At 36.6% G+C, this 24870-nt stretch overlaps 1 protein-coding gene across 1 annotated transcript in view; it reads right to left on the bottom strand.

Moving 5' to 3' along the window:
* LOC134536329 (homeobox protein Nkx-6.1) overlaps nt 1–18174 on the bottom strand; it is a 201354-nt gene extending 183180 nt beyond the window's left edge. The window contains exon 1 of the mRNA XM_063376082.1: nt 18137–18174. Within this exon, the coding sequence (XP_063232152.1) occupies nt 18137–18174 (38 nt within the window). The remainder of the gene's footprint in view (nt 1–18136) is intronic.
* Nucleotides 18175–24870: the final 6696 nt, after the last annotated feature.

The following is a 24870-nucleotide window of genomic DNA, read 5'->3' as shown; positions in this document are numbered from 1 at the left end:
TAGAGATATAAATAGAAAGATAGAGAGAGTTATAGAGATATACATAGAGAGATAGAGAATTAGAGAGATAAAGAGAGATGCTTAGTATACGTTTAAAAAATTACATTATTAATAAATTAAAAAATTGATTGAGGCATTGCAACGCATGCCGGGCATTATCTAGTATATATATATATATATGTCATGGTTCAAAAATTTAAATACTTCACGATAGACGAAAAATATTAACTATGGTGTTGAAACATTCTGCCCTTTAAATGGTTGTTCCACAAACTAAGTTTCCAGAATCAATACGACAATACTTATTGTAATTTCATTTATATAATTATATTATTGAAAGTACAATATATTGTGGAATGGCAACAGTATAGGTATGAACGGAAAAAAAACTGACCCAGTATTCTTAAGAGGTAATCAGTGTTAAATATTTACGGTAGTGGAGGATTTGATTGGCCCATCCCTGCTTAATATCATTTCAATTCATATCTTAATTATATCCCATTTCTCCTGAGAGCATAATCGTACTTCTGCAGAAGTCGGGTTTGAGGGCAGTTATTTACGTACTTTGCTGTGTCAGCACCAACACATCTGGCGATACTGATGCGTGCGGAATCAATCGAGATTTCGTCCATACCTTTCCTGTCAACGCCCTATGCTCTTTGTTTTTACACTTTTGGCGTATGTACACGTGGCAGACAAGAGTGAAAACAACTTAATTCGATTTGTCCGCCGATCTAAATGATTGTCGTCGCTCGCAGAAACTTTTTATTTACAAGCACAGGGATCAAAATAAATGTGCAGGGATTCGTTTTTCCTTTATTTCTTCTCTCTCCATAATCAAGCATAAATTAGATTTTTTTTATATTTCAAAGTGTAAAGTGTCGTAAATATTGCAATCCAGGGCGTTTTGAATCTGTAACTAGTCACTCGAAACATCAGCCATTTCTTGATGTGCTTGTGCTGACGTAAATTGAGTAATTGCTTTTATCTGTTGTCCATTTTTACAAGCCGGAGTGCTTGGAGGGCGAACATATCTGTATAACAGACTCGCGATTTTCCCCCACCCCCCTTTTTTTCAGTTTTACTTTATAAGCTCTTGAAAAAATTACAAAATTTAATGAAATGTTGCTCTGCCTACGTAATTGGAAAGCGTGTTTTTTTTTGTATGAAATGTAATAATTAATTTTAATTATTTTTTTTTTCACGGGCTGTCACCTTTTTCTACTCTTTTATTAAGTTTCGACCTTGTGGGGGTGGGAGGTTAAAAAAAAAAAAAATTACCATTACTGGAATAAATCTTAAAATGAAGGATGACTTCATCGCACGTCAGGCGGGAGAAGGTGGAGTAATTTGTCAAACCGGGTTCGAAAATTTTGAATGACAAGCTGGATGGCGGAGGACACGGAGGATTGGAGGGGTAGGGGGAGGGGGGGAGGAGGGAGGCAGTCGGCGCGGAAAAGATTTTAATCACCCTGTCCTCAGCTCGGAAACGAAGGCGAGAGAGGAGATTTATAGCGGCGTCCGTCCGGCCGTTTGACGGACGTCGCGCGGGTGTTTACAAGCCCCGCCCGCCAGCGGTCGCTCCAATCAGGCTGCGCGCAGCGCCACGTTCGCTGCAAACAAAACAAAAAAAAAAATACACAATTATAAATATTTTAACTTGACTCAATCACGAAAAAAAAAAAAAAAAAGAAAACCCGATCATCCTCAGCTACAAATCAAAAGAGAAAAAATCAAACAACGTACTTTCATCATATGTTTAACATCGTCACAAAAGCAAAAAATTTCGATGCATTATTTATTTTAAGTTTTTTTTTTTAGTGCATAAAGAAATCAAGCGAATTTTTCAATACATTTGTTGTCAGCTCCTTTGTGTTGAAAAAAATAAATCCTGTTAACAATTTTAAATGGAACATAATTTTGATTTCAAAATTTGTACACAAAAAAAATATTTCGAGCCTGAATTATTATAAATTATGTTTAACATCACAATGACAGTTCTATAATATTTAATTTTAAATATTTTTCCCTTCGTTTAGACAGCGTTTTCACTTTAAGTGTTTTACGAAGCCCAAAAAATTGTGTGTATTGGCAGTATTATTACAGTTTTAAAAATTTCCAAAAAAATAAATTAAATACTAAACGTCAATGGCTTTACGGGAGGAAATATTTGTAGCAGCTGATCACTATTAACTTCAGCATATACTATGCTTTAACGAACTCAAATTTTTTAAATAAAACAATATAAATTTTTCATTGTTTGACTTTAGTAGAAACCAAGTCTTTCAGTTCCTTTTCTTCCACCTTTAGGGGGCCCGCGTAGGTGGGATGATAAGTGCGACAATCGCTGGTGCTTCTAGCGTGGTATCGCCTCTAAGCGCAATGCTCTGAACTGACGCGCGGTCTTCTCGTCGTTCACTGGGCAACTAGGAAAGTTGATCGGGAACCATAACATTATTTGGCGGATAAATTAAGATGAAGGTGTAAAGCAAGTCCCTTAAGTGGTTTCAAGAATCTGTGCCGGATTTCGTATGCCTAAATTTTTTTTTTATGAAAACACGCCTTTTAGTAGTTTTTACTCTTCTAAAATTACAGTTTAAAAACAAATTGCTGAAAAAGAACTACTTATCGGCCCTCAGCGAATTGTTGGATGCTTTTAGTAAACAAACCCCACTCGGATATCTTGAGTAATTTTGAAATCGCGTTGTTTTTACTGAAGCTCTGCACACCGTATGTGTGCCCGCGTAGGCGGCGCCCTTAACGTTACATTATCTTGACTGAAAAATGCTACGAAAATTATTTTTTATGTATTTAAAATTACTATGATTGTAAGCATTATATTGATGGAACAAACATAAACATTATCCTTCATTGGAATTTTTTGTAATGATTCTGTCAGTTGTTGTAATACGTCTAACAAGTTCTGCAACTGTTGTATTGCCAGTTTCAGACATACAAGGAAATTTAAACTTAGGATACAGAGGGATAATGTTGTAAGTTTCTGAAAGTGGGAATAGACAATAATTTTCACAAAATGGTTTATGTTCTTATAGTTCAGAAACTGTTTGCAAGAAAGCTTCCATATAGGGGATGTGCTCAAAATACTCTTATTTAACTTGCAACCAATGCGTTCCATTGTTCCTTGTAATTTTTGAAACATTTCCCCCATTCGAATCGAAATCATGTTTTTTTTTTCTCCTCCTTCCATCCTCTCCGCCCAATGTATACGTGTGCTGTTTGGAGACTAATTTCTGATCGCAATATATCTTCCCCACTTGGTAATGTAGGGGGCATTCCTTGGAGCAGGAGTTATTGCAAGCCGTTAAAAGGGAAGCCGATCGCGCCAGGAGAGGGGGGAAAAAATCAGAATTACAATTTCATCGGAAGAAATTAGAACGGCCTCGTAAATCAGCGTTCTGAAATAACGTCGGGCGAAATACGACAAGAAATTAAGCGGGGGGCAATCATAAAGAACAGGGCTGCATGACAGTTAAAAAGTTTTTTGCTACTCCTTTTTTTTTTGTCACCGAAAAGGAAATTGGAGATTGAGAAGGGGTTTGTGTTGGGTTGAGGGTGGGGGAGGGGAGGAGGGGGGGCTGTATCCCGAAGTCCGGCGGAAATCTGAGCGGTGGTACCATACTTGCAATTTCTTTTAATTGCCGGATGAAAAATCGCCCTTGGGGAGGGAAATACGTCGAACGATTTCCGAAAAGACGCGAGTGACTAATTGCCACAATCTACTGAAAGCATTTTAAGTAACTTGTTTCTCGATCTCTGTTCTGAGAGATTGCGCGAGAAGAGGCTGTCCTAAGTGCGGATACAGAAGGTTGTCCGGGGGAGGGGGGGGGGGTAGAAATTGGCAGAAAAAAAAGGGGGGCACCTCTGACCCCCACCTTTTCCGGAGTAAAAAGATTAAACTTAAATCAGAAAAAAAAAAACCTTTGAAGAAGAAGAAAAAACTAGTTGGGAAATAGATACATTTCGTCATATGTTATAAAGCATAAGACCTTTCTTCTTCATGAAAGAGTCTGAATTTAAAAATATATATATAGCCCTCTCCACCCCGGGTTTGAGCTGGGTCCGCCCTTGAACGTGTCTTAGACGGTAGAGTGGTCCTCGTTGTCAAGCACGCTCCCTTTCACTACACGAACCTCCTGGTCTTTTAAACATCTGCTAGTGTTGTCATCGATGATATTCCCCTGCATTGCAGTTTTCATATTTTCAATTAAAGGATATAATTTTCTCATAATAAATTTTCCCGGTTACAATGAAAACAATGTTGTCATTAAATAAAAATATGCACTAAGGATATCTGTGTATATAGACATATATACACACATACATACATAGTCAGTTTAACGTAACGTGTCTCAGATTTGAAAGTTCCCAAAAGGAGTACCAGCGCTATCCATTTTCCAAACGTCACTTCCAAAGTCCCGTGCATCTGAATGTCTATACAATGTAATATACTAGATACACTCAACAACACAAAAAAAAACGGACTCACTGATTTCCTCCCCATAATTCTAGTAAAAACGATTTATTTTTTTTGTAATAATTAGTTCCTTTGTAGGTGTTTTGAACAAAGTTCATCATATAAAAATAAATTTTATTAATAATACTGTACAAATAAATTATAAAGGTTAAAAATAAGAAATAAACACTTTTTTAAAACTGATAATTCTTCATTTTAGTCAGGTTTTCTAACAGGGGATGGCCTCCTAATTCCTAATAACGGGCATTACCCTCTCTTGCGCGGGTAAGGGTACTGTCAAGCATAGAAGAAATTACGCTTTTAACGTACTCCAACGGCACACCATAAATTTCTACGCTCGTATTGAACTGAGCTGTTCTTCATTCATAATGAGGCCCTGACTGCCCAGAGCGTACACTGAGGAAGTGCTTCTAGAGGTTGCTATGGAATATGCTCCATTTATTGGTGAACAGTTCATTTTGGTGCAGGATAAGGCACGCCCGCACACTGCAAGATTGGTCACGAGATACTTGGAGCACGCGGGAATTGTAGTTTTGGACTGGCCTGCACGATCTTCCGATGTCAGTTCGATAGAACGTTTGTGGGATAATTTAGGTAGACGTGTTAGGCATTGCAATCCTCCTCCTAGTGAATTAAATCGGCTTCAAATTGCTCTTCATGAAGAATGGGATACTGTTCCAGTGGAGTATGTTCAAAGTGTAACTTTTTGAATGCCTGGCAGGGTTAGGAGACTTCGCTGTGCAAGAGAGGACAATACCTGGTGTTAGGAGGCCATCCCTTTGACAGAAAACCTGACGAAAATGAAGAATTATCAGTTTTAAAAAAATGTTAATTTCTTATTTTTATCCTTTACAATTTGTTTTTACAATATTATTAATAAATGTATTTTTTATTGTGGACTTTGTATGAATAACCGATAAAAAACTAATTCTTACCAAAAATTAAAAAAAAAATCGCTTATTCTGGAATTATCGGGGAAAAATCAATGTGTATTTTTTTTGGCTGCTAATTTTATATTCACACACACACACATACACATATATATAATATATACATACAACACACACATGTATGTATATATAAAGTAAAAATTTCACGTTTTGTAAAAAGCACTTGAAGGTCATCAGATAGCCAAAAATGCATATAAAAGCATAATATTTTGAAATCTTTTCTGGGGTATGAACACCAGAAGCTTTTCTGTGGACGGGAAAGGGGCGGGGTGAAATATTACATAACTCTCCCCTCAGACTCCAAAAAAAAAAACCAACCTATCAAAAATGTATTCTTGTTATAGCTTTATTTGGTCCCCCCCCCCCCCCATTTTTCACCCACAAATACTAGCGACGTTCGTGACTGCAGGTGTATAATTTCGTTAACACTATACGGGCGTACGTCACGGCGAAGAAAGAAAACTTAAATTGCGAGCGGCTGAGCTATACCATACGAGCGCGGTTCGCGACACGTGTGTCACATGACTCGCTGCCCCCCTCCCCCCCTCGACCCACGCGCCTCCTCACCAGAGTCGCTCCCGCCGACTATAAAAAGTAATGCCCTTGTTATGCGATCGCGGAGCGATATCGGCTACTACGACCTTACACTGTTAAATTTTTCCATTTGAATTTTTACTATACGAAACAATGGATGTGGATTCTTATGGCGATTGTTTGTTTCACCTGTTGTACCATCTGCTCTAAAATATATATATATATATATATATATATATATATATATATATATATATATATATATATAACGAAACTTAATTTTGGAACGGCCCTCGTATTATTGGACTTTTTTTTACATTCTTATAATTTATGCACAATGCTACCTTTCCTATCCTCTTAAACTTCTCCATTATCATTTCAGAGCGATTTAGACTTGAAGGTTTTCTGTGAACCGCCAACGGAGCAAAGCACGTGTGGCAAGGGGTGGCAAGTTCTATACTCCCCCCCCCCCCCAACCCAATCCTCACCACAGGACATGACCCGAATTAATAAGCACTTAGACGGTACCCGATTTATTCGTATCACGCTATGATTTTTGGCGGTCTCGTCTTCAACTTCTGAGCTATAACCACGCTACGTCAAACATTTTTTTGATCAAATAAAAAAAACTGGATATCTGTGAAAACTGCACCGTATGGACTAGTATGGACAAAACAAAAAAAAAGTTTAAAATTATTTTTTTATATACATCAAGAAGTTTACGTTGAACACAGTAAACTCATTAGGTAGCATAATAAGGATCGCAGGCTTTCGCTGCCGTTATCTGAAGTTACTTGGCTCCTGGGCTGTAGCCGCGTTGAAGCCAGAAATTTCATCGTCGTTTCGGTCGGCCTTGCAGTCGCCATCATTAGGGTAGCAGTTACCTTTTGCCCTGCCATCCTGATGACGGCGAATGCAAAGTCGACTGAAGAGTCGATGGAATCTTCGCTAGCATACTTGTGAATTTCCGATGACGCCATGGATTATTTGTATACGAGCACTATTCATGGATTTTCGGCGATAATTTTTTTTTCATGTGTAACATCAGAGTTCTCGGTATACGGCATTTGGTAGGAGTAATTTCTTGAATGGAAAGGAAATGTTTACCCACGGTGCTACCATCTGTGGCGGATGACGCCAACCAAAGTTCACAAAACCAAATGAAAACTTTATAGTATTAACTCTTTAGTGAAATTCAACAAGATGGGCGGCATTTTAAAACAATTCTTTGTCGAAAATCAGGTCCAAACCCCGGGGTTTAATATTTTTTTCATTTCTTTTTTCGCTTTTATTGGAGTCTCTTTTTCATTATGTAGTTTAACCTTTCGCTCTGAAAATCGAATGATTTCGATAGCTCTAGTGGCGAGTGCGGAAACTACAAGTTATTGGCGTCAAGAAATGTAGTTAAAACACAATTATCACGCTCGGCATTACTTTAAAATAATTCTAGGGTTAAAATTCGTGTCGCGAGTTTCGTATTATGAGTTTACTTGCTAGATGAGAAAGAACGCATGAATTTGCTCGTCGCCGAGTTCAAATGTTGACACAACTCTGGCGAGTAATTAAAGACTCGCTTTTTTGACGTGACAACGTATAATAAATCGATTAACGCCGGCTGCACGCACGAAAAAGTGTCCCGTTACACACATTGTCCCGTTACGATGTGTCCCGTTACGCTTGCGACGCATCTCTCTCTCTTCCACTCGATTGGAACAACCATCGATTTGACTTTTTCGAGGCACATTAAACTTGAAACACTCCCATTCGTTTCCTACTTTTCCTATCATCGTACTATCCCTAACAGAATAACACAGATTGGAATAAGTTAAATAGCAAACATGTATAAAAGTTATAGTTAAAATAATCTCTTCGTTAAAGTAATAAACATATTTGAATTAATGAGTGCAAATAAATATAAAATTTATCAATTAAATTGTAGATTTCATTTCACTCCTTTGTATCCATACAAAATAGTGATGATTCAATTTTATTCATAAAAGTATGCAATCATTTCATCAATGTTTTGTTATGACGTTGTCACGTTAAACTATCGTCCGTAAACTGACTTTACAGACAACCAATATTTTTTTTTTACAGTGTGGCACCACCGCAGCAGCGCGTACACCGCGCGCGCTCTTCCTTATTTATTGCAATCCGCGGTCTGCGATACACTACGTACCGCGCGCGCGAGATTGCCTCTCATTCGGAGCACCTTCCGTCCTCATTCCGTGCTTCCCGGGGGCCCCGATCGACGGCGGAACGTCCCCGCATCCGACATTCGGCGACTGGAACGATCCCTGGAAGCAGAGGGCTGCGCTGAAACGACTGATTATTAAAAAGTCCCTTTTATTCTCTTCTTTCTTCTATTTTTGTACCTAATGGACACGTAGCATCTGCACTTTGCTCCGTCGGGTTTGCTTCGTGGCCGTAACAGTGAATCGCTTCGAAATCGCGTCGTTTACTTCGTTATGCGAAGAGTTCGGAACAGCATCCGACGCCTGAACCGAAGTGATACAGGCCCTACAGGGCTTAAGTACCGTTTAGACTATACGCTGCACTGAGAGAGCGCGCTTAGGGCATTGTACGTGCACACATGAACCCGCACTATATGAACCTGCCTGTTCGCGCGCGCACACATACATACACACACACACACACACACACACACACATATATATATATATATATATATATATATATATTTATAAACACACTTATAGTTTGTCCCAGAACTGAATGTCAAGCCGAGAACCGTTGATAAGTCAATTAATGACTGTTCCGAATATAAAAAAAAAATATTGAAAAGGTGTCGTAGTTTTTAAATTATAATCTTTTTTTTTATAAGATTAAAAATTATCAATCTTCACCAAATTATTACAAATGTTGGTTACGCAATCCTGAATAGCCGTAATTTTGATAACAATTCAAAATAAAAAAGGGGGGTTGTCTGTAAAGTCGGTTTACGGACGATAAGTTTACGTGATAACGTCATAAGAAAACATTGATGAAAAATTTGCATACTTTTTAATTTTCAAATATTATTTACAGTTTTTTTTCTTCAAATTTAATTTAAATAACAGAAGCCGAACACTTAGGCCGATCGTGCCTCTATCGCTTGTTCCGCGCTCTCGCTTGCACGCTCGGCTCAGGCGGAACGTGACAAAGAGTAATGCCTTTTTCGTGCGTGCAGTCGGCGTTCATCGATTTACAAGACGTTATTACGTCAATAAAACACGCTATACATTTGAGAGGGGGGTGGAGAGAGAGAGAGAATATTTGTATGACTTATGCGGCAAAAATTTTTAATCGGGTAACTTTCAATATTCATATTGTAAAAAATTACTAAACTAACTTAACAAGTCAATTTCTTGTTACATACGTGAGGGGGCTATATAGAACACTGTTGTGTGACAAGCACAAATCACCGCACGATATAGGTATGATCGGAAGTCAAACCTTTTAAGAGCCAGAGGACAGCACACAGAAAAAAATATTCTGTACGTTTACAAAAGGTTCCTTTGAAAAGTAGTTTCCAAGAAATAGTTTGTAATACTACAATAAATATATTGTAACTAAATACTATACATGGTTTATGGTTATTTTTGCATATATAGTATCATATACGTGTTTAGAGATAATACTGAGTATTTCTTACGAAAATTGCCGCATAGTTTTATACTTAATTAATGTTTCATACAAGCATAATTTTTAAACCGTGGAAAAGATAATCGTATATTCAATATTTGGACTTTTTTGACGTGACAACGTCTAATAAATCGATGAACGCCGGCTGCACGCACGAAAAAGTGTTCCGTTACGCTTATTGTTACGTTACGCTGTGTTCCGTTACGCTGTCGGCGAGTGCAGTAATAATAAGTTATGTTACAATTGACTAAAAAATTATGGTGATTCATATAATTGATTATATATATATATATATATTTGATTAAAGTTTATTCATATGAAAACCAGGTTAAATATTAAAAAAAATATAATTAATTACAAGTCATCTACACGTGAACTGTTTCGTCGACTCCTCCCGTGACTCTTGGGAAGGGGTTGGGGGGGGGGGGGAGAACATCGAGACACGAGAGATAGGGTGAGAGCGTAGGAAAGCGGCGTTTAGCACTTCTACCAAATACACTATATACTAATATCGGACAGCTCTATACTAACAATACAGGCTAGAGCGTGAAAAATAACCTAGCGGAAAAAAAAAAGTGTGAAAACAGAAAAAAATTTATACACAAACCGTTAAATTATATGTTTTATTATCTGGTGTCAAAATATTAACTTCTTTTTTTAAGAAATTTGAAGCACTTGAGGTTTATTTCTCCCCATAAATCTGTATAAATTTTAAAAAATGTTTTTCTAAGAGTTAAGAAAAAAATTTCGTTGTCATGTTGGTACCATATCTATCAAACAGCTATAAGTATGGCTGATACTGGGCATACAGTCTGCCATTTATCGGACTGGCCAGGTATATTCACACAAAAATATTGGAGCTGTCCGGTATTAGCCTATAATGTATTTCCTTCATGTGCTGTATTTTGTAGTGATTTGTGCTTGTACAGTTGAGTTCTGTTAACCCGTAGCGTAATACCACGAATTTTGAAACATTCTTTACCATTAATTTTGTACTTAAAAATCTATACACACTTAGTCGGTTAAATGCGATTTAATTTACCAAATACTTTCCATAAGGGGTCGTGGATAGTAGGAGATTTAAAAAATATCAGTCTACCTGGCGAAGTGAAATAGAACACTTTGCTGAGAAATGGAAATAAAACCCGCCAGTTCGTGGTCCATATAAATGAATAAAAACTGAGGTGAACTAACGTAATTATTCACTTAAAATATTTGCATTTGTAGTTAAAGAAAATAAATTTAACTATAGGTAATCACTAAAATGTGGGTTACGCCAAAAGAAAAGTTCTATTACTTAAAAAAAAATAGTTATTTTTATTTGATTTTAACAAATAACTTAGTTTGTGGAAAAAATGGTTCGCTTGACACAGCAAACTGATTTAATCAACTGAACTGTATATTTTGTTAGATTTACACATTTTTGACTGGCCAATCAAATGTTTGGTTATAGTACATAAGTAATCATTTGTCTCGCCGTATACAAAGAATTTTTTTTTGTACCGAACAAACCTTTTCATTATTTATATAGATGGTTATAACAATAAAAATAATCGTTGTAAAGAATATTCATAATTTTATAAACAGTGCAAGAAAATATGAAAATAAATAAGTATTAATAAATGCCGTATTCAGACAGTACACAAAAATTAGAAAATTTAATAGGCAATTTACTAATTCTAGTCAAGGTTATAAAATAAATCTACGAATATAGCTACGCGTGATGATGCTGTAACAGTAATTTTGTATTTTAAAGTTGTCTTTTATTTTTACTGATTTTACTCAAGTATTTTTAATTGAAATCAAGTTGAAATATTTGTAGAAAATTATAGTACGGTACGAGGGCAAAGTTTATTTACTCATAGATTGCAATAAACTTTGTAATAGTCAGCTGTAAGTCTATATGAAATCGAACGTACAATACACGTAATTTAATTCGAGAATATTTTTAACACCGCGACAATAGTTTTCGTGCTCACTGTCCGTAATTTATGAACGTGTCTTCGGTTTTCTGCAGCATTTCTAATCGTTACATTTACTGTTACCAATAAATGTTTTACGGGGAAAAAGGCCAGAAAAAGTATTAAATACACCATGCTATGCACCAGATGACTTTATAACAATTTTTTTTGCAAAATAAAGTTATAACCTGTCAACATCATGTACGCTAACTAGAAAGAAATAACTTCATACATGTTATCGACACATAAAGAAAGCCAGCTGAAACCTATAAAAAATCAGTCAATGGCTTGTTATCACTCACTTAGTTCTAAAATCACACTTTTCAAACTTATCGAAGTATATTTTTTCGAAATTTTGAAACCAACAGTTAAAAATATTTCAGCTGAATTCCGATACAAATATATATGTACCACATAAGAATCAATAGGTTTTCACAAAAAAAAAAATTATGTGATTGGGTGTATTCCAACTTTAATTTTCTTACAAATTATCGAGACGGTTTTATTGATTACAAAATTATGTGCTTGTAATCTTATCTAATTCCGAAGTAAGTAGTAAGTTACACTTCAACGAACCTTGAGTTAGAGTAGATTGCACGGCGCCCGGAAATACCATAGACAGATGTCTTCCGCAAAATAAGCAACGCTAGAGCCTGGAGAATTTATTTGACCCGAAAACATTGAAGGAGGAAAAAAAATAAATAATAAAAAAGAAGGCCCTGCAGCCTCTCCGAAATAAGACAAGCCGGCACGCCGCGGGGTAAGCCGAGACCGCCATTGGCCGGAGAGACGTATAGCCGCATACCTGTACGTGATCTCTCGTGCTCCGGATAGAGTTTACGACCGCCGGAGTTTACCACTGAGAGGGACTGGTCCCCGCGCAAACAGGCGTATCCGACACCGGGCCGGCAAGAAGGATTGTTATGCGGCGTGGTGGGGAGGGGATGGGGGAAGGAGGAGGCAGAGGGGGGGAATGTTTTTCAATCTTGTCTGATTTGAAGAATGTTTTACGATCCTATCTTATGTCGCGTCTTAAGTCTGGAGGCGGCACCAGGTGAGCGCCCCCGTGGGGCGCTGAAGAAAGTCGGTCTTCGTTCTTCCTGCTTCTTGCTCCTACATTTCGCTCGCCTGCTTTCCTTATTCCCTCTCTCTCTCTCTCTCTCTCTCTCTGTCCCTCTTCCATCTCTCGTGCGTTTCGCTCGTCCGCCAAAACTTCGTCCCTGATGTATTTTTGTAAATAATTTCACCGACTTGTTTTACAATCCTGTGTATTTATTTACTGTATATATTTTTTTAACCCATCCCGTATTTAATTCATGAATGTTTTTTAAAAGTTACTTTCGCTCTATGCTTCGTCCGTTCGTTGAGCTAGCTTCGTCAGCACGAATTACATTTCAGTTACAGTATCAGGCTAGATCATTTAATTTTTTTTGCTTTAGAACCTCGGTATTTCAGGAAAATGGAACACAAATACCTACGTAGGCTGAACATTACCCCTGTTTCCCCTGTGACTTTCAGCTGTGATGAGCTACGCAGGGGTAAAAAAAATTGTTCCAGAATTTTTACAGTGCCTTAAATAACAAAAAAAAAAATCATTTTGATTTCTAAAAGAAAGTCAAGCTACTACATATGTAAGCACTTTATTAAAAAAAAAAAAAACAAATATTACAGCTAAAATTATTTATTTACTATGTTAAGGAAAAAAATCATAATAATTAGAGACTTAACTATCTGTACTCATATTCCGGTACAACACGATAAATTTTCGAACAATTATCTACATTGTCTCATTGTCTCCGCACTGCTCGTGCCAGCGTTCCGATCAAACAAATAAATTATTTTCATCAGTGGTTACACTTCCACCAAATACTTTAAAGTTCACGGGTTAAAACCCAGCATATAGATTAATGAAAAACTCATAAGCCCGCTCTTAGAAACTTTCTACACTAGAGCACAGGTTAAACACAGCGCCCCAATTCGGCTGCACAAAGAAACACTCGGACTTAAGAACTTAAGAAGTTTAATATAAAATTGAATTAATTAATAACAATAAATATGAATAATTTATTCAAAATTTGTACGGCGTGGCAGTATATGGTGCGAACGTAAACGGATCTTTTACGTAGCTCAGTGTAAGCGTATGAATAAGACGGAAATAGAATTACTCCATTTCCCGAATTTAAACTCACTTTCCTCAAAACCTATGGGAGGTACCTAGTTTGTGATAGAGTATTTTCGACTTAGATTTGTCCATAGAATCACATGCAATTTCCAGATTAACTATATTTAGAAACGAAGTTATATGACCATAATTTGAACAATCGCCTTTCAAAAGCCGCTCAACCGTTCTATGACATCCAATATAACAAGTTTCTTAGGAGGAAGTTAACTATATATTAAAATCGGATAGTAAAAATTTAAAATAAAAATGTAAATAATAGTGATATTACTGAAACATTGTTTTAATGGCGAAAAACATGGTTCTGGTCAAGATCATTCTTTCACATTCAACGAATTCCTTTGGAAACTAGTTTTTAGCTAACGCAATTAATGATTAAAACTTTATAAAAATTTAATTGAACAAGTAAGCGCTCTAAATCGTTTACGTGACGAAACTAAAGCTTTTTTTTTATTATTATTTTCAGGATTTGGTTTGTTACATTCTACTGAGAATCAGAAGAGATATTACGATAAAAATTGAAATTTGGTACCTACTTGTTATTACTTTTATGGATAAAAGAAACAAACTGAAATGGTTATCATATTTTGATCTGTTGTCAGAGTAACTGATCAGTAAAAAAAATTCAATTCTTTTTTTCGCTTACTTTATGGCGCGCTACTTTTGCATTTAACTCATGAGTAGAGACCTGTAAAATTCGCGGATTCATTTCGCGATAGGATCGAGTCCAAATACTTTTGACATTATTTTGCTTCAGTGAATGGGCCACAGTTTATCTGAAGGACTCTGGGCCAATGAAAAATCTTTAACAGAAGAATTAGCGAATCACGATCATTCCAGTCAACAGGTGTTACGAGTCGGTAACCAATCAGCAGATGTAATTTGCACGAGTGCGTAGAGGATAATGGAGTCTATCCTTTAGGGATTTGAAATCGCGAATTTTACTGGTCTCTACTCATGAGCGGTAGTTACGGACTGAGCTCCCCCCTCCCCACAACCACCCACGATGATTGTACGGTGAATGAGGTTCGCAGTTGAACGACTTAGACGAGCCTGGCTACCGCGAATCAGCTACGTGGTTATCCGTCGAACGGAAGCGCGATAGCGTAAACTGCGGAGCTAGTGATCCACCACGGAGTAGCGAAGCGTTGCGCGCTAATCTATACTCTTTCAAAATGAACCCCGCTCGAGGAAATAACAATAATAATAATAAAAAAAGAAATCCGTGCTCGATACTGATTTTGTCTGCTACGTGACCATTGGCGCTTTATACTTGCAAGTATCGTTTTAAGCCAAGCAAGACCAACTTTAATTCATTTTGAGGGCCATATATCTCCTTTCGAAACTTATCCGAGAACCAGTTACATGTAGATTGATATAGAATATTTACAATAGTTTTTCATGTCTTATAAGATGAACATTAAATAATTAGGTACATATACAAATTAATGTAGAAATTAAACAGTTTTTAAGAGGAGTTCTGTACTTTCATGAATTTAGGTTGGTATCACTTATATGAGCTGAAAATAGCTGACGGATAAAAACTGTTCTCTTTATAACCTCAATATTTCATTTAGAATTGGCGTGTCCGCTTGAAGTTTCCACATTAGTTGAATAACGTTCAGTTTTTTTTTCTTCCTGAAGGTGAAAAACCTGCTGAAATATTTTCTCGGATGATTTTATGATATGGTGAAAAATGTATGAACCGCGGAAATTTTTATAAGTGGGTAGAACAGTTCAAAAACGGTCGAACCTCAGTGACTGACGAGCAACGTCCTGGCCGGCCCGTTGAAGTTTCAACTCCTTCGCTGGAAACCCGTATTGACAACATTATTCGTGAAGACCGATGTGTTACATTTGAACATGTAGCAAAAACAGCTGCATAAAGTGTTGGCACAGTTCGTAACGTCAGTAACAAGCTGAATCACAGAAAAAAACTAGTATAGTGCAAGGTGTGTCCCGAAAGATTTAACGCAACAACACAAGGAAACAAGACTCAAAGTGTGTACAGACTTGAAAAAAAAAGGGATATGAAAGGGAATTTGATCCTTTCCTAATAAAAGATTTTAACGTGTGATGAAACACGAGTTCGCCATTTTGAACCAGAGTCCAAAAGAAAAGCATAGAATGAAAACACATCTGCTCACCTGTCCGAAAGAAATTCAGAACGCAGGCATCAGCGGGAAAAGTAATGTTGACCATCTTTTGGGAAGCCCAAGATGTTGCCCTATGCTATTATTTGTAAGATCAGCGTACAATAAGCAGTGCCTACTACTCAGACATGCTGACGAACAAAGTAAAGCCAGAAATGAGGGGAAAAAAACGTCGTGGACCTCAAGGAAAAGACGTGATATCACTGCACGACAATGCTTGTCCATACACCGCCAAGCTGACCCAAGAAACCATTTAAAAAATGGGCTGGGAAATACTACCTCATACTCCTTACAGTCCAGATTCGGCTTCCTCGGATTTTCCTTTGTTTGGTCCACTCAAGGAGGCGTTACGTGGAAAAAAAGGTTCAGTTACAACGAGGAGGTCAAGGAATTTGTGGGAATGTGGCTTAGACAACAAGACAAAGACTACTTTGCATCAAGGGCGTCGCCAGCCGATGGCCTAGTGGGGGGGGGGGGGGGTAAGCATTTGGCTACATTTTTTTGAATCTCTAGGGCTCTAGGGGAGGAAACTTCCCTCCCCTTGCCCCCCACCCCCCTGGTGACGCCCTTGCTTTGCTTTAGAAAAGAAAAACACTAGTTCATCGTAAGGACGTGGCGGAGATTATGTTGATAAGTAGTAAAATTCTCATTTTGTAAAAAATGCACACTTTTTTTTCCTACATCAATGTGTCTCCTTAATTATTGAATGACCCTCGTATAATTCCGTACATTGACATATAAATAAAATTCGCGGAAAGTGACGAAATAAAGGGGGAAAAATCCTTTTCGGCACAGCGTACAGGCGTTGATAGCTTTCGAAATACCTGTCACTTCTCGAAATATTGTGGAAACTTCTATAAACTTCTGGAACATTTTAAGAACTTAATGTACATACCATTTTAATGGTCTCAAATTTTTTACAAATCGAACTATTAAATATTTGCTCATTTTCCATGCAGCCAAAATATTACGACTAGGTATATTTAACTCAGTGTATTCACCATTGAATAACTTAGAACGAATTTCATATCATATGTCAAATAAGGTAATTATTTAAGTTGTTTAACCTTCAAACACTATTTATCATACTTTGCACTAATAACGTGGTCGTATAAAAATTTGCTTTGCACCAAGGTTTAAGATAATATTAAGATGGTTTAAAATAAATTCGAATGAATTTGATACTAAGAAATTTTGAATTGTTTTAAATTTTAACCCTGTTTTACGGTAATAATTTGTTTCACCAAAAATTGTTTCAGACAAAGTTTTAGATGAAGTTTAGGATTTATACAGTAAATGTTAATGGATTTTATAGAAAATTAATTTTTTTAAATAATGACCCTTTTTTTCTTTCAAATCTGATTTCCACCCTTTGCAGTAATGTTGGGTTAGATAAAAATTTGTTTTGGCAATATTTATAAAATTAAACAAAAATTAGAATGGATTCGGTAGTGTACATGGTAGGGAAGTTTTATTTATTTTCTTATTCCAACCCCAGCTTTTTTCAACCTCTTGCAATAATGGTTTGTTTTATCAAAAATTGTTAAAGACAAAGTTTTTAGATAAAAATTATAATATTTACAAAAAATTCTGACGGATTTTATAGTGTGCCTAGTAATAAAATATATCTATATATTTTTTTGCGGTTTGCAATGTATACAAAGACAAGTTATCATAAAATAAACTTTAAATTTGAGAAAACGTGTGCGACACAAGCAGTTGCGATTTTCACCGTTCACTGTTTTTCACCGTTAAATTTCACCGAGACCTATATTTAACTGGGACCGAGTTCACTGATGCTCAACAGTGACAGTTAAAGCCCGCCGCTACTGGCAACTGGCCCGCAGGCTCCGGTTCGGAAGGACGCTCGACATAGAGCGTGGTGACAGTGCGTGTGGCGAGGGGAGACCTCTCCTCCCCCCCCCCCCCCCCCCCCCGGGCAAGGGCACTTCACGCAGTTAAAAGCACCGTTTCTCACGGGCATTTATTACCCGCCATATTGCGCTTTTTTTTAATCCACGCGTCGGCGCCGTCTTTTTTTTTTTTTTTTTTTTTAGTTGCTGTGGAAGGGGGATAAAGAAAACTCGTGTCGAACAAGTGCCGCTAGTCTAATGGAAATGATTCTTTATTATCTCTTCCTCGCTCTGACCGTCTTTGTCTATACGACGCTTAGAAACGATACGGCTTGGCTCCCCCTTCACCCCCCCCCCCCCCCTCGCCTTCGCGGGTCGTACAGAGCAATTTCCACCCGCTCCATTTCCGACAATCCACTTGTCTTTTATTTTCCATCCCTCTTCCACAGATCCTTTCCAAGCTCTGCGGAAGGAGGGGGAAAGCACGTTAAAAGAAATCGCGTTCGATGAAAGAAATTAGCCAGATTTATGGCGCTGGAAAATGAAATAGATTTGTATTTCCCACCGATTCTTGAAAGCCCGTGTGTTCCAGCGAAAATGTTCCATTCGCATAGGACAAACATCTACTGCCACTTACTCCCAGAAAAAAAAAACACTCATGTCTTTCGAGCACTTAACGATTTTTAAATAAATATTTTTTCCGAGGAAGTCTTGTGCTTTAGTAACTACACTCTGACTCGCATTCATTTTTAGGGAGATTTGCTACAAAAACACTATTGGCATTTTCAGAATTAAAGAGCACAAACATCTCTTAAACTGACATGAAATTCGTAGTTAAAAATGCTGGTGTTTGAGTGCAGTGTAGGATTTGTCCAGTCTATTGTGTGTTTATTTTTTGCCAATGATCTTTTTTTGGTGCAATTTTCACCCGTACTATGTTCAAAACAAACATTATTTTTGCATATATAATGTTTTAACACGTGTAGTGACAGTATACTTGTAGTGTAATATTCTCTCAATAAATATTAAACATAACATTTTTTAAAATTTTAATCTTCTCAAGATACATGTTCTTAACTAACTATGTCAGTCTCCGTGCTGTAGTTGGTTCAAATTGCAGTCAACTTTGCGTACTGTGTCTGTGTTCAAATACCGTGTAAGGCGTGGATGGGTGTGTGGTATCTTAAATTGAAATTATAGGTTTACTTTCGTTCGTAGACCGTCTCCAGATTAGCCAATCGGTATGAAAACGGTGACGTTAAAAAGCCCAAATCCAAACTAAATATGTGTCGCAAGGTCTACAACTGTTTGATATTCTTGTCAGTCCTTCAAAAACTATTGAAATAGCCTTTACCACACAAAAAACGTACCTTTTTTTAGTGTATGCAGATTGATTCTCAGCCTATATCCAGCGTAATTAGGTAAATGAGGAAACAGAGTGATAAAAAGCAAAGTGATTTTGCCAAAAAAATTAATCACCACGTGGTCATATATTCAAGGCGAGCAGGAAGAATTAAAATCTTGTTCATTACTAACTTAAATCACTACAAAGTCGTGCTCTGGTGTAAGTCTGGACCAAGAAGGTTTACTTATATATGGAAAGAAATTCATGAGTTTGATAATAAGTGGTTGACTACTCTATACTTCGGTCAGCTTACAGGCTTGTGTTTGCGAAATTGGGTAGACTGTTAAAAAAATCTTCACCGTAGATTTACGAAGAAGGCTAGTTACAAATTTTTCAGGATCTTCGTAAATTTACGGATAACTTGGTGAATTTACGAGTAATTATATTAATAACTTTGAACAGGAATCAACAAGGATAATCTTGGTAAACTAACCAAAAATTCGTAAACTTGTTAAGTTGACAGTAAAAAATACACTTATCATTCCACGTCCCTGTTTACTCTGAATATAAATGTACAGGAAACTCGAAAGTATGAATACGGCTTATTTTCTACGAAGGTCCAGTTATTTTAAATTACGAAGTTCTCTTTTTTTTTTAGGTGCATTCTTCGTTGAAAAATCCGTAAATATACTGTAATTACTAACAGTGTACTAACTGGGTGGTTCAACAATCTCTTCTCTTTATATACTAAAGCATCTTAATGTTATCGTTATCCATATCAAAGCTCCTTTTAGCACACCAACATTCTAAGTGTATTCTGCTAATTAGTGATTGAGTTTAAACAGGTCATGATATCGGCATTTTTTTTATCTCTTCCATCAAAAACAACACGAAATCTAACGAAAGATCTTCCATCGTTTGGTATTATCGCGCGGTAATGGCAACAGTAAAACGGCAATAATTAAGTTATCGTAACGCGTGTATTTTGACGCGGAATCCCAAGGATTTTCTGGTATAAAATCCCTGCCAGCCGTTCAACACGTGAGTGAGCTTAAAGAAACTCTGCTTACGACACGATCATTGCAATCAAGAACGCAAAATGTTTCTCAAGGTAAGGAAAAATATTGAAGCGTACGGCGTTATAAATCAAATTTTAAGGCTGCAGTTATACTTTTTTATTTGTTTTAATAATTAAATTTTCAGCATTGATAATTACAATATAAAAAAATTAAAAATAACCACAATTGAATTAATATGTACTAGGTTTGAAGTCACATATTAAAATCTTTTAGCTATTATCAAAGTCGAAATAATAAACAATGCTAACTGATTAGATTTTCCATCAATAACAAATATATTAAATGTTTTTTTCGTTAAATATATTCTTCTGTGACAGTATATCATTATACAGATTAAATAAACATGTCTATACACTATGAATATTTTTGGCTCCAAGTAAATTCAAGAAATGTTTAGACTAATATTAACTTTATCACTCAAGTACTAAATTTACTATACTATTATTATACTCTAATTAGTACTTTTAAAATACGTAAATGGTTTTAAAATACAACAGTTATTTAAACTTTTTTTGTGATTGCAAACAATTTTATTTTAGCAGCGTACATATGTTATTTTGTAGCGTACGTTTTATTATACCTTTCTAGCTAAAGTCAATATTTATGAAAAAATTTAAATGCTAGAGGTATTTCACGTGCATAAGTATGCATAAGCAGTAATTATTACGCATATCTATGCCTACTAACGTATGCAGAATGTATGTAAACGTATTCGCAGTGGCTTCATAATTTTTTTCACATTAAAAATGCATATTTTTATAGGTTTATATAATCTATTTTTAAAATTTTTCTTCAAACGTATCATGTTCCTCACCTTCGTTTTTCTATATTTTGGACTAATTTCGGACCTGTTATTTTATTGTTTCTTGGTTTAACTAATCGATTTTTGAAGTTCAGCTCATAATCTCCTTTCTTGCCACTAACCATCCGTCTAATAACTTCTTCGCTACGTACCCGAGCGAAACAGTGACATTTTTAGAAACACAAGTTAGACCATACGTATCTTTGCGAAGTTAATTTGTTAGAAAGGCTTAAAGAGTACGAAATGGTCAAAGCTAAATGGCAGGATATAATAACATTTTGAACTTTAAAATTTTTTAGCGGATTACAAAAAAATCTGTGATAAAAATCCACCCTCCCCATTATTTATTTGTTTTGTCAAGAAATGCAAACTTTCATAAGTGTGAGTGAACCAATTATATATTTATTTTGTGCATTCTTTTTGTAATATCGATTTTTCACATTATTAAAAAAAGTTTAAAGATATTTGATTACTTTACATAGACTGTAAAATAAAGGTCGCCATATTTGTTAGCGACCACGAAAGTCGACTTCAAAAGGTGAATCATTACCTTAGTGTACAAATAAATTATACGTTAATAAATGTACAATACTATATACTACTCTTGAAATCACATAACGACTCTTCTACACTGCCTATCACGCCACGTTGATTAAAATATAACAGAAAGTTGAAAATTTTTTATCCTGGTAAAGTAAACTCTTTAATTACGAGTGTACATCTGAAACTTGATTCCGATTAACGAATGGCTGAAGGCAGAAAATTTTCATTTATGAGTACATACATGTAACTCATGAGAAATAAGGCACTTAGCCACAACGATCTAATAACGTATTGCAAGGAAGAATGCGATACTTAGGGGGCCTAAGTATATGGGTCAACACACAGTAAACAATTTCGTCTGTACAGGAATCGAAGATCTTGCATGCTTAATGGATGAATCAAAATGATTTTTTTTGTGTAAATTTTGTTAATATGTTATTCAAAAGTGTTTCTGGGAGTTAAACTGGCGGATTTTTTTTTCCTGCAGGTTTTCGTCATAGCTGTAGCAGTCTCGCTGATAACCAAACCCATAGCGGACGGATGTCGTAGAAATCATTGCGTTAAATCCATCCACAGCTGTCACGGGCACATGCACGAAACTCCAGGGTGTAGCCACCAGGTTTCAGGGCACAGCCAAGAGACTCATGTACGCAGGCACAGATGTCGTCATCGGCCACGCAAGGAACGTCGTCGGCTCCACCAAGAAAGCCATGGGTGTGACTGCTAAAATCACGGGCTTAGCCAAGAAATTCACGGGCCTAGCCAATATAGTCACAGGCTAAGCCAAAAAGTCACGGGACTATCCAAGAAAATCATGGGTTTAGACATTTAGATTATGGGCATGGCTACGAAATTCACGGGACTAGCCTAGATAGTTTTTGGGCAATTATGGTCAGAACTACGATTGGAACCACTACTAATAATGCCAAGGACACAAGTGTTAGTATCCAACCAAATGTTATAAGCACGTGCATTAAAACTCACTTTAAAATGCTAAAGTTATTTCTTGCTCGTGTGATTATATATATAAAATTGTGTTATTTGATCAAAAATTTGGCCTCAATTAAAATTTTCATTGTACTGTCAAATTTTCAAAACGTATTACAAGTGTTACGATATAAATTTTCACCATCCGCATGCTAATTGGCAAATTTTGCACAATTCTTGCGAGTTAATTTACTTTCTATTTATTTCACAAACTACGGAAATATATTTTCATTAATTATTTACTGTACCTATATGACTTACAGAAGCACCGTTTTAACAATCTTACTAACTGAATTTTAACACTTAATAGTTCTTATAATCTACTGCTTATCATCCATCTCCATTAAAATAAATGAGCATTGAAATGTTTCCATAAATGTATACCAAAGCTGGTTTATAATATTTTATTCAACGCGTGATAATTGTATATAATTTGGTGTAGAATCACAGTTACAAATAAAGTATTTGCACTGTAACTTAGTGGGTTAAAGTATCTGCGACAGCTGACGCTGACAGTAACTACGCCCAAGTACTTCGTTGTTGTCAGTGGTGGTAAATCAAGTTATCTTCCAACATATCAGTGACGGACAAAGAACGAGGCGTCTCGTGATGTCGGATGTCGTGATGAGAGTGCTCGGGAAGAGAACGAAGGCGACCGGGCCGACGAGTAGATACCCTAACTCGCTCGGCGAGTGGGAAAGGTTTTTTTTAAATTGAGGCTCGGGCACGTAACTGAAGAGCCGAGCACGTCTTGCAGCCGAGTGTTGGCGTGCACACCCGCCAACACTTAAAAAAGGACGCTCCGTCGTCAACACATTGTGACAAGACTACCATCACCACTGAAACGTTCCCGAATGTTTTGCTGTCCTCGTATGCAATAACAGACAGCGGGGTTTAAAAAAGTGATTGATTTCTACGTTCTATGGTACCAGGATTTCAGGAGTACGAGTGTGCTTGTTCTGGAATCAGTTAACTTTGGATCTCGCCGAGGAACGGAGTGGATACGAGCTTGGAAGCCACCGCGCGTCACCGGAACGAGTCGACGGAGCGAGTCGACGGAGCGCGTGGAGTACTCGCTCGTGAAGTCGGTGTACTCCAAATGTTTGACTCCACGAGAACGTTACAAGGCGAGAAACAACGGCGTCAGTAACAACCGCGTCAGTAACAACCGAAGTTGTCGCGGTGGGTTTTTTTTTGGTAAAAATCTTTTTTTGTATGAAAAAATATTGTAAAGTTTGTTATTTATATTGCTACGGTATTAACCCTTGTAATTAGCGTTGTTAGCGTCATACTATATACGCCTTACCATACTGGCTTTTTATTTCTTTGGCTGCACCTTAACTGAAAGTGACGCACAAGTTATAATGCTGGAGCTCTTTTTTTAATTATTTTTTTTACGTATTTGCTTGAGCTGTAAGTTTTTGTCAGCTTTGTGTTGTCTCAGCAAGCCGGTATTTCAATTTTAATTGTATTTTGTTATTTTATGTCATGGCTCACGAGTTTTGGTTATCAGCCCGTAATATATTTTTTAGTAAATGTTTGCATTGATAATGTATTCCCTTGAGACTTAATCCCAATGGTTTGTGTTTTTACAACTGAGGCGAGTGGTTGAATTCAAGACTCGAACCCAAGTTATAAAGCTCGTGTGTTTTTTTTTATCCTGTAATGAAATTGTGTTTTGAGCATTGTTAATAAACCAGTGGCTATAATCAACACCTCGCTATTATTTAAGATCGTTACATTCCTTACCCAGGTTGTAACATGGTAGTACAGGGTTATGCAATACCATCAAAGATAACTTAACATTTACGATATGATGGTTATCCCTAAAACAAATGTGAACTTGCATGAACTAGCCAATCAGATCACATATTCCATTTTCCATAGCGTCTTATTGGAGGATGTTAGGGGGAATACGTATCCTCTGTGGGTCTTGAGGGACAGGGAAGAAGTAATAGGGAAATTTTGAGGAAAAAGTGATTTTTTTGAGAATTTTTGAGAAATATCATGGGAGTTTCCATGAAATTACGACAAATTCGTGGATTTCTATGACGGCAGGTGTCGAAGGTCATTTACTCAAACTCCAATGCCTCTAGCGCCTGCCTCCGGAGAAATCAAATATATCAACTTTGTTTCATTAGTTACTAATATATATATATATATATATATATATATATATATATATATATACTAGCTGCCCGACCCGGCTTCGCACGGCTATACTACAGGGAAAAGAAGACCAGATATCACATTTACAGTAATAATAAATTTAATACCATGGCAATTAATTTATTACAATGTTTCTTAATGTATCGGAGAGAAAACGAATAGCACCGATGGTTTC

This window comes from Bacillus rossius, chromosome 10 (genome assembly GCF_032445375.1).
Source record: "Bacillus rossius redtenbacheri isolate Brsri chromosome 10, Brsri_v3, whole genome shotgun sequence".
Lineage (NCBI taxonomy): Eukaryota > Metazoa > Arthropoda > Insecta > Phasmatodea > Bacillidae > Bacillus > Bacillus rossius.
Note: the sequence above shows the minus strand (reverse complement) of the source record. Positions and strands in the feature narration are given on the sequence as shown.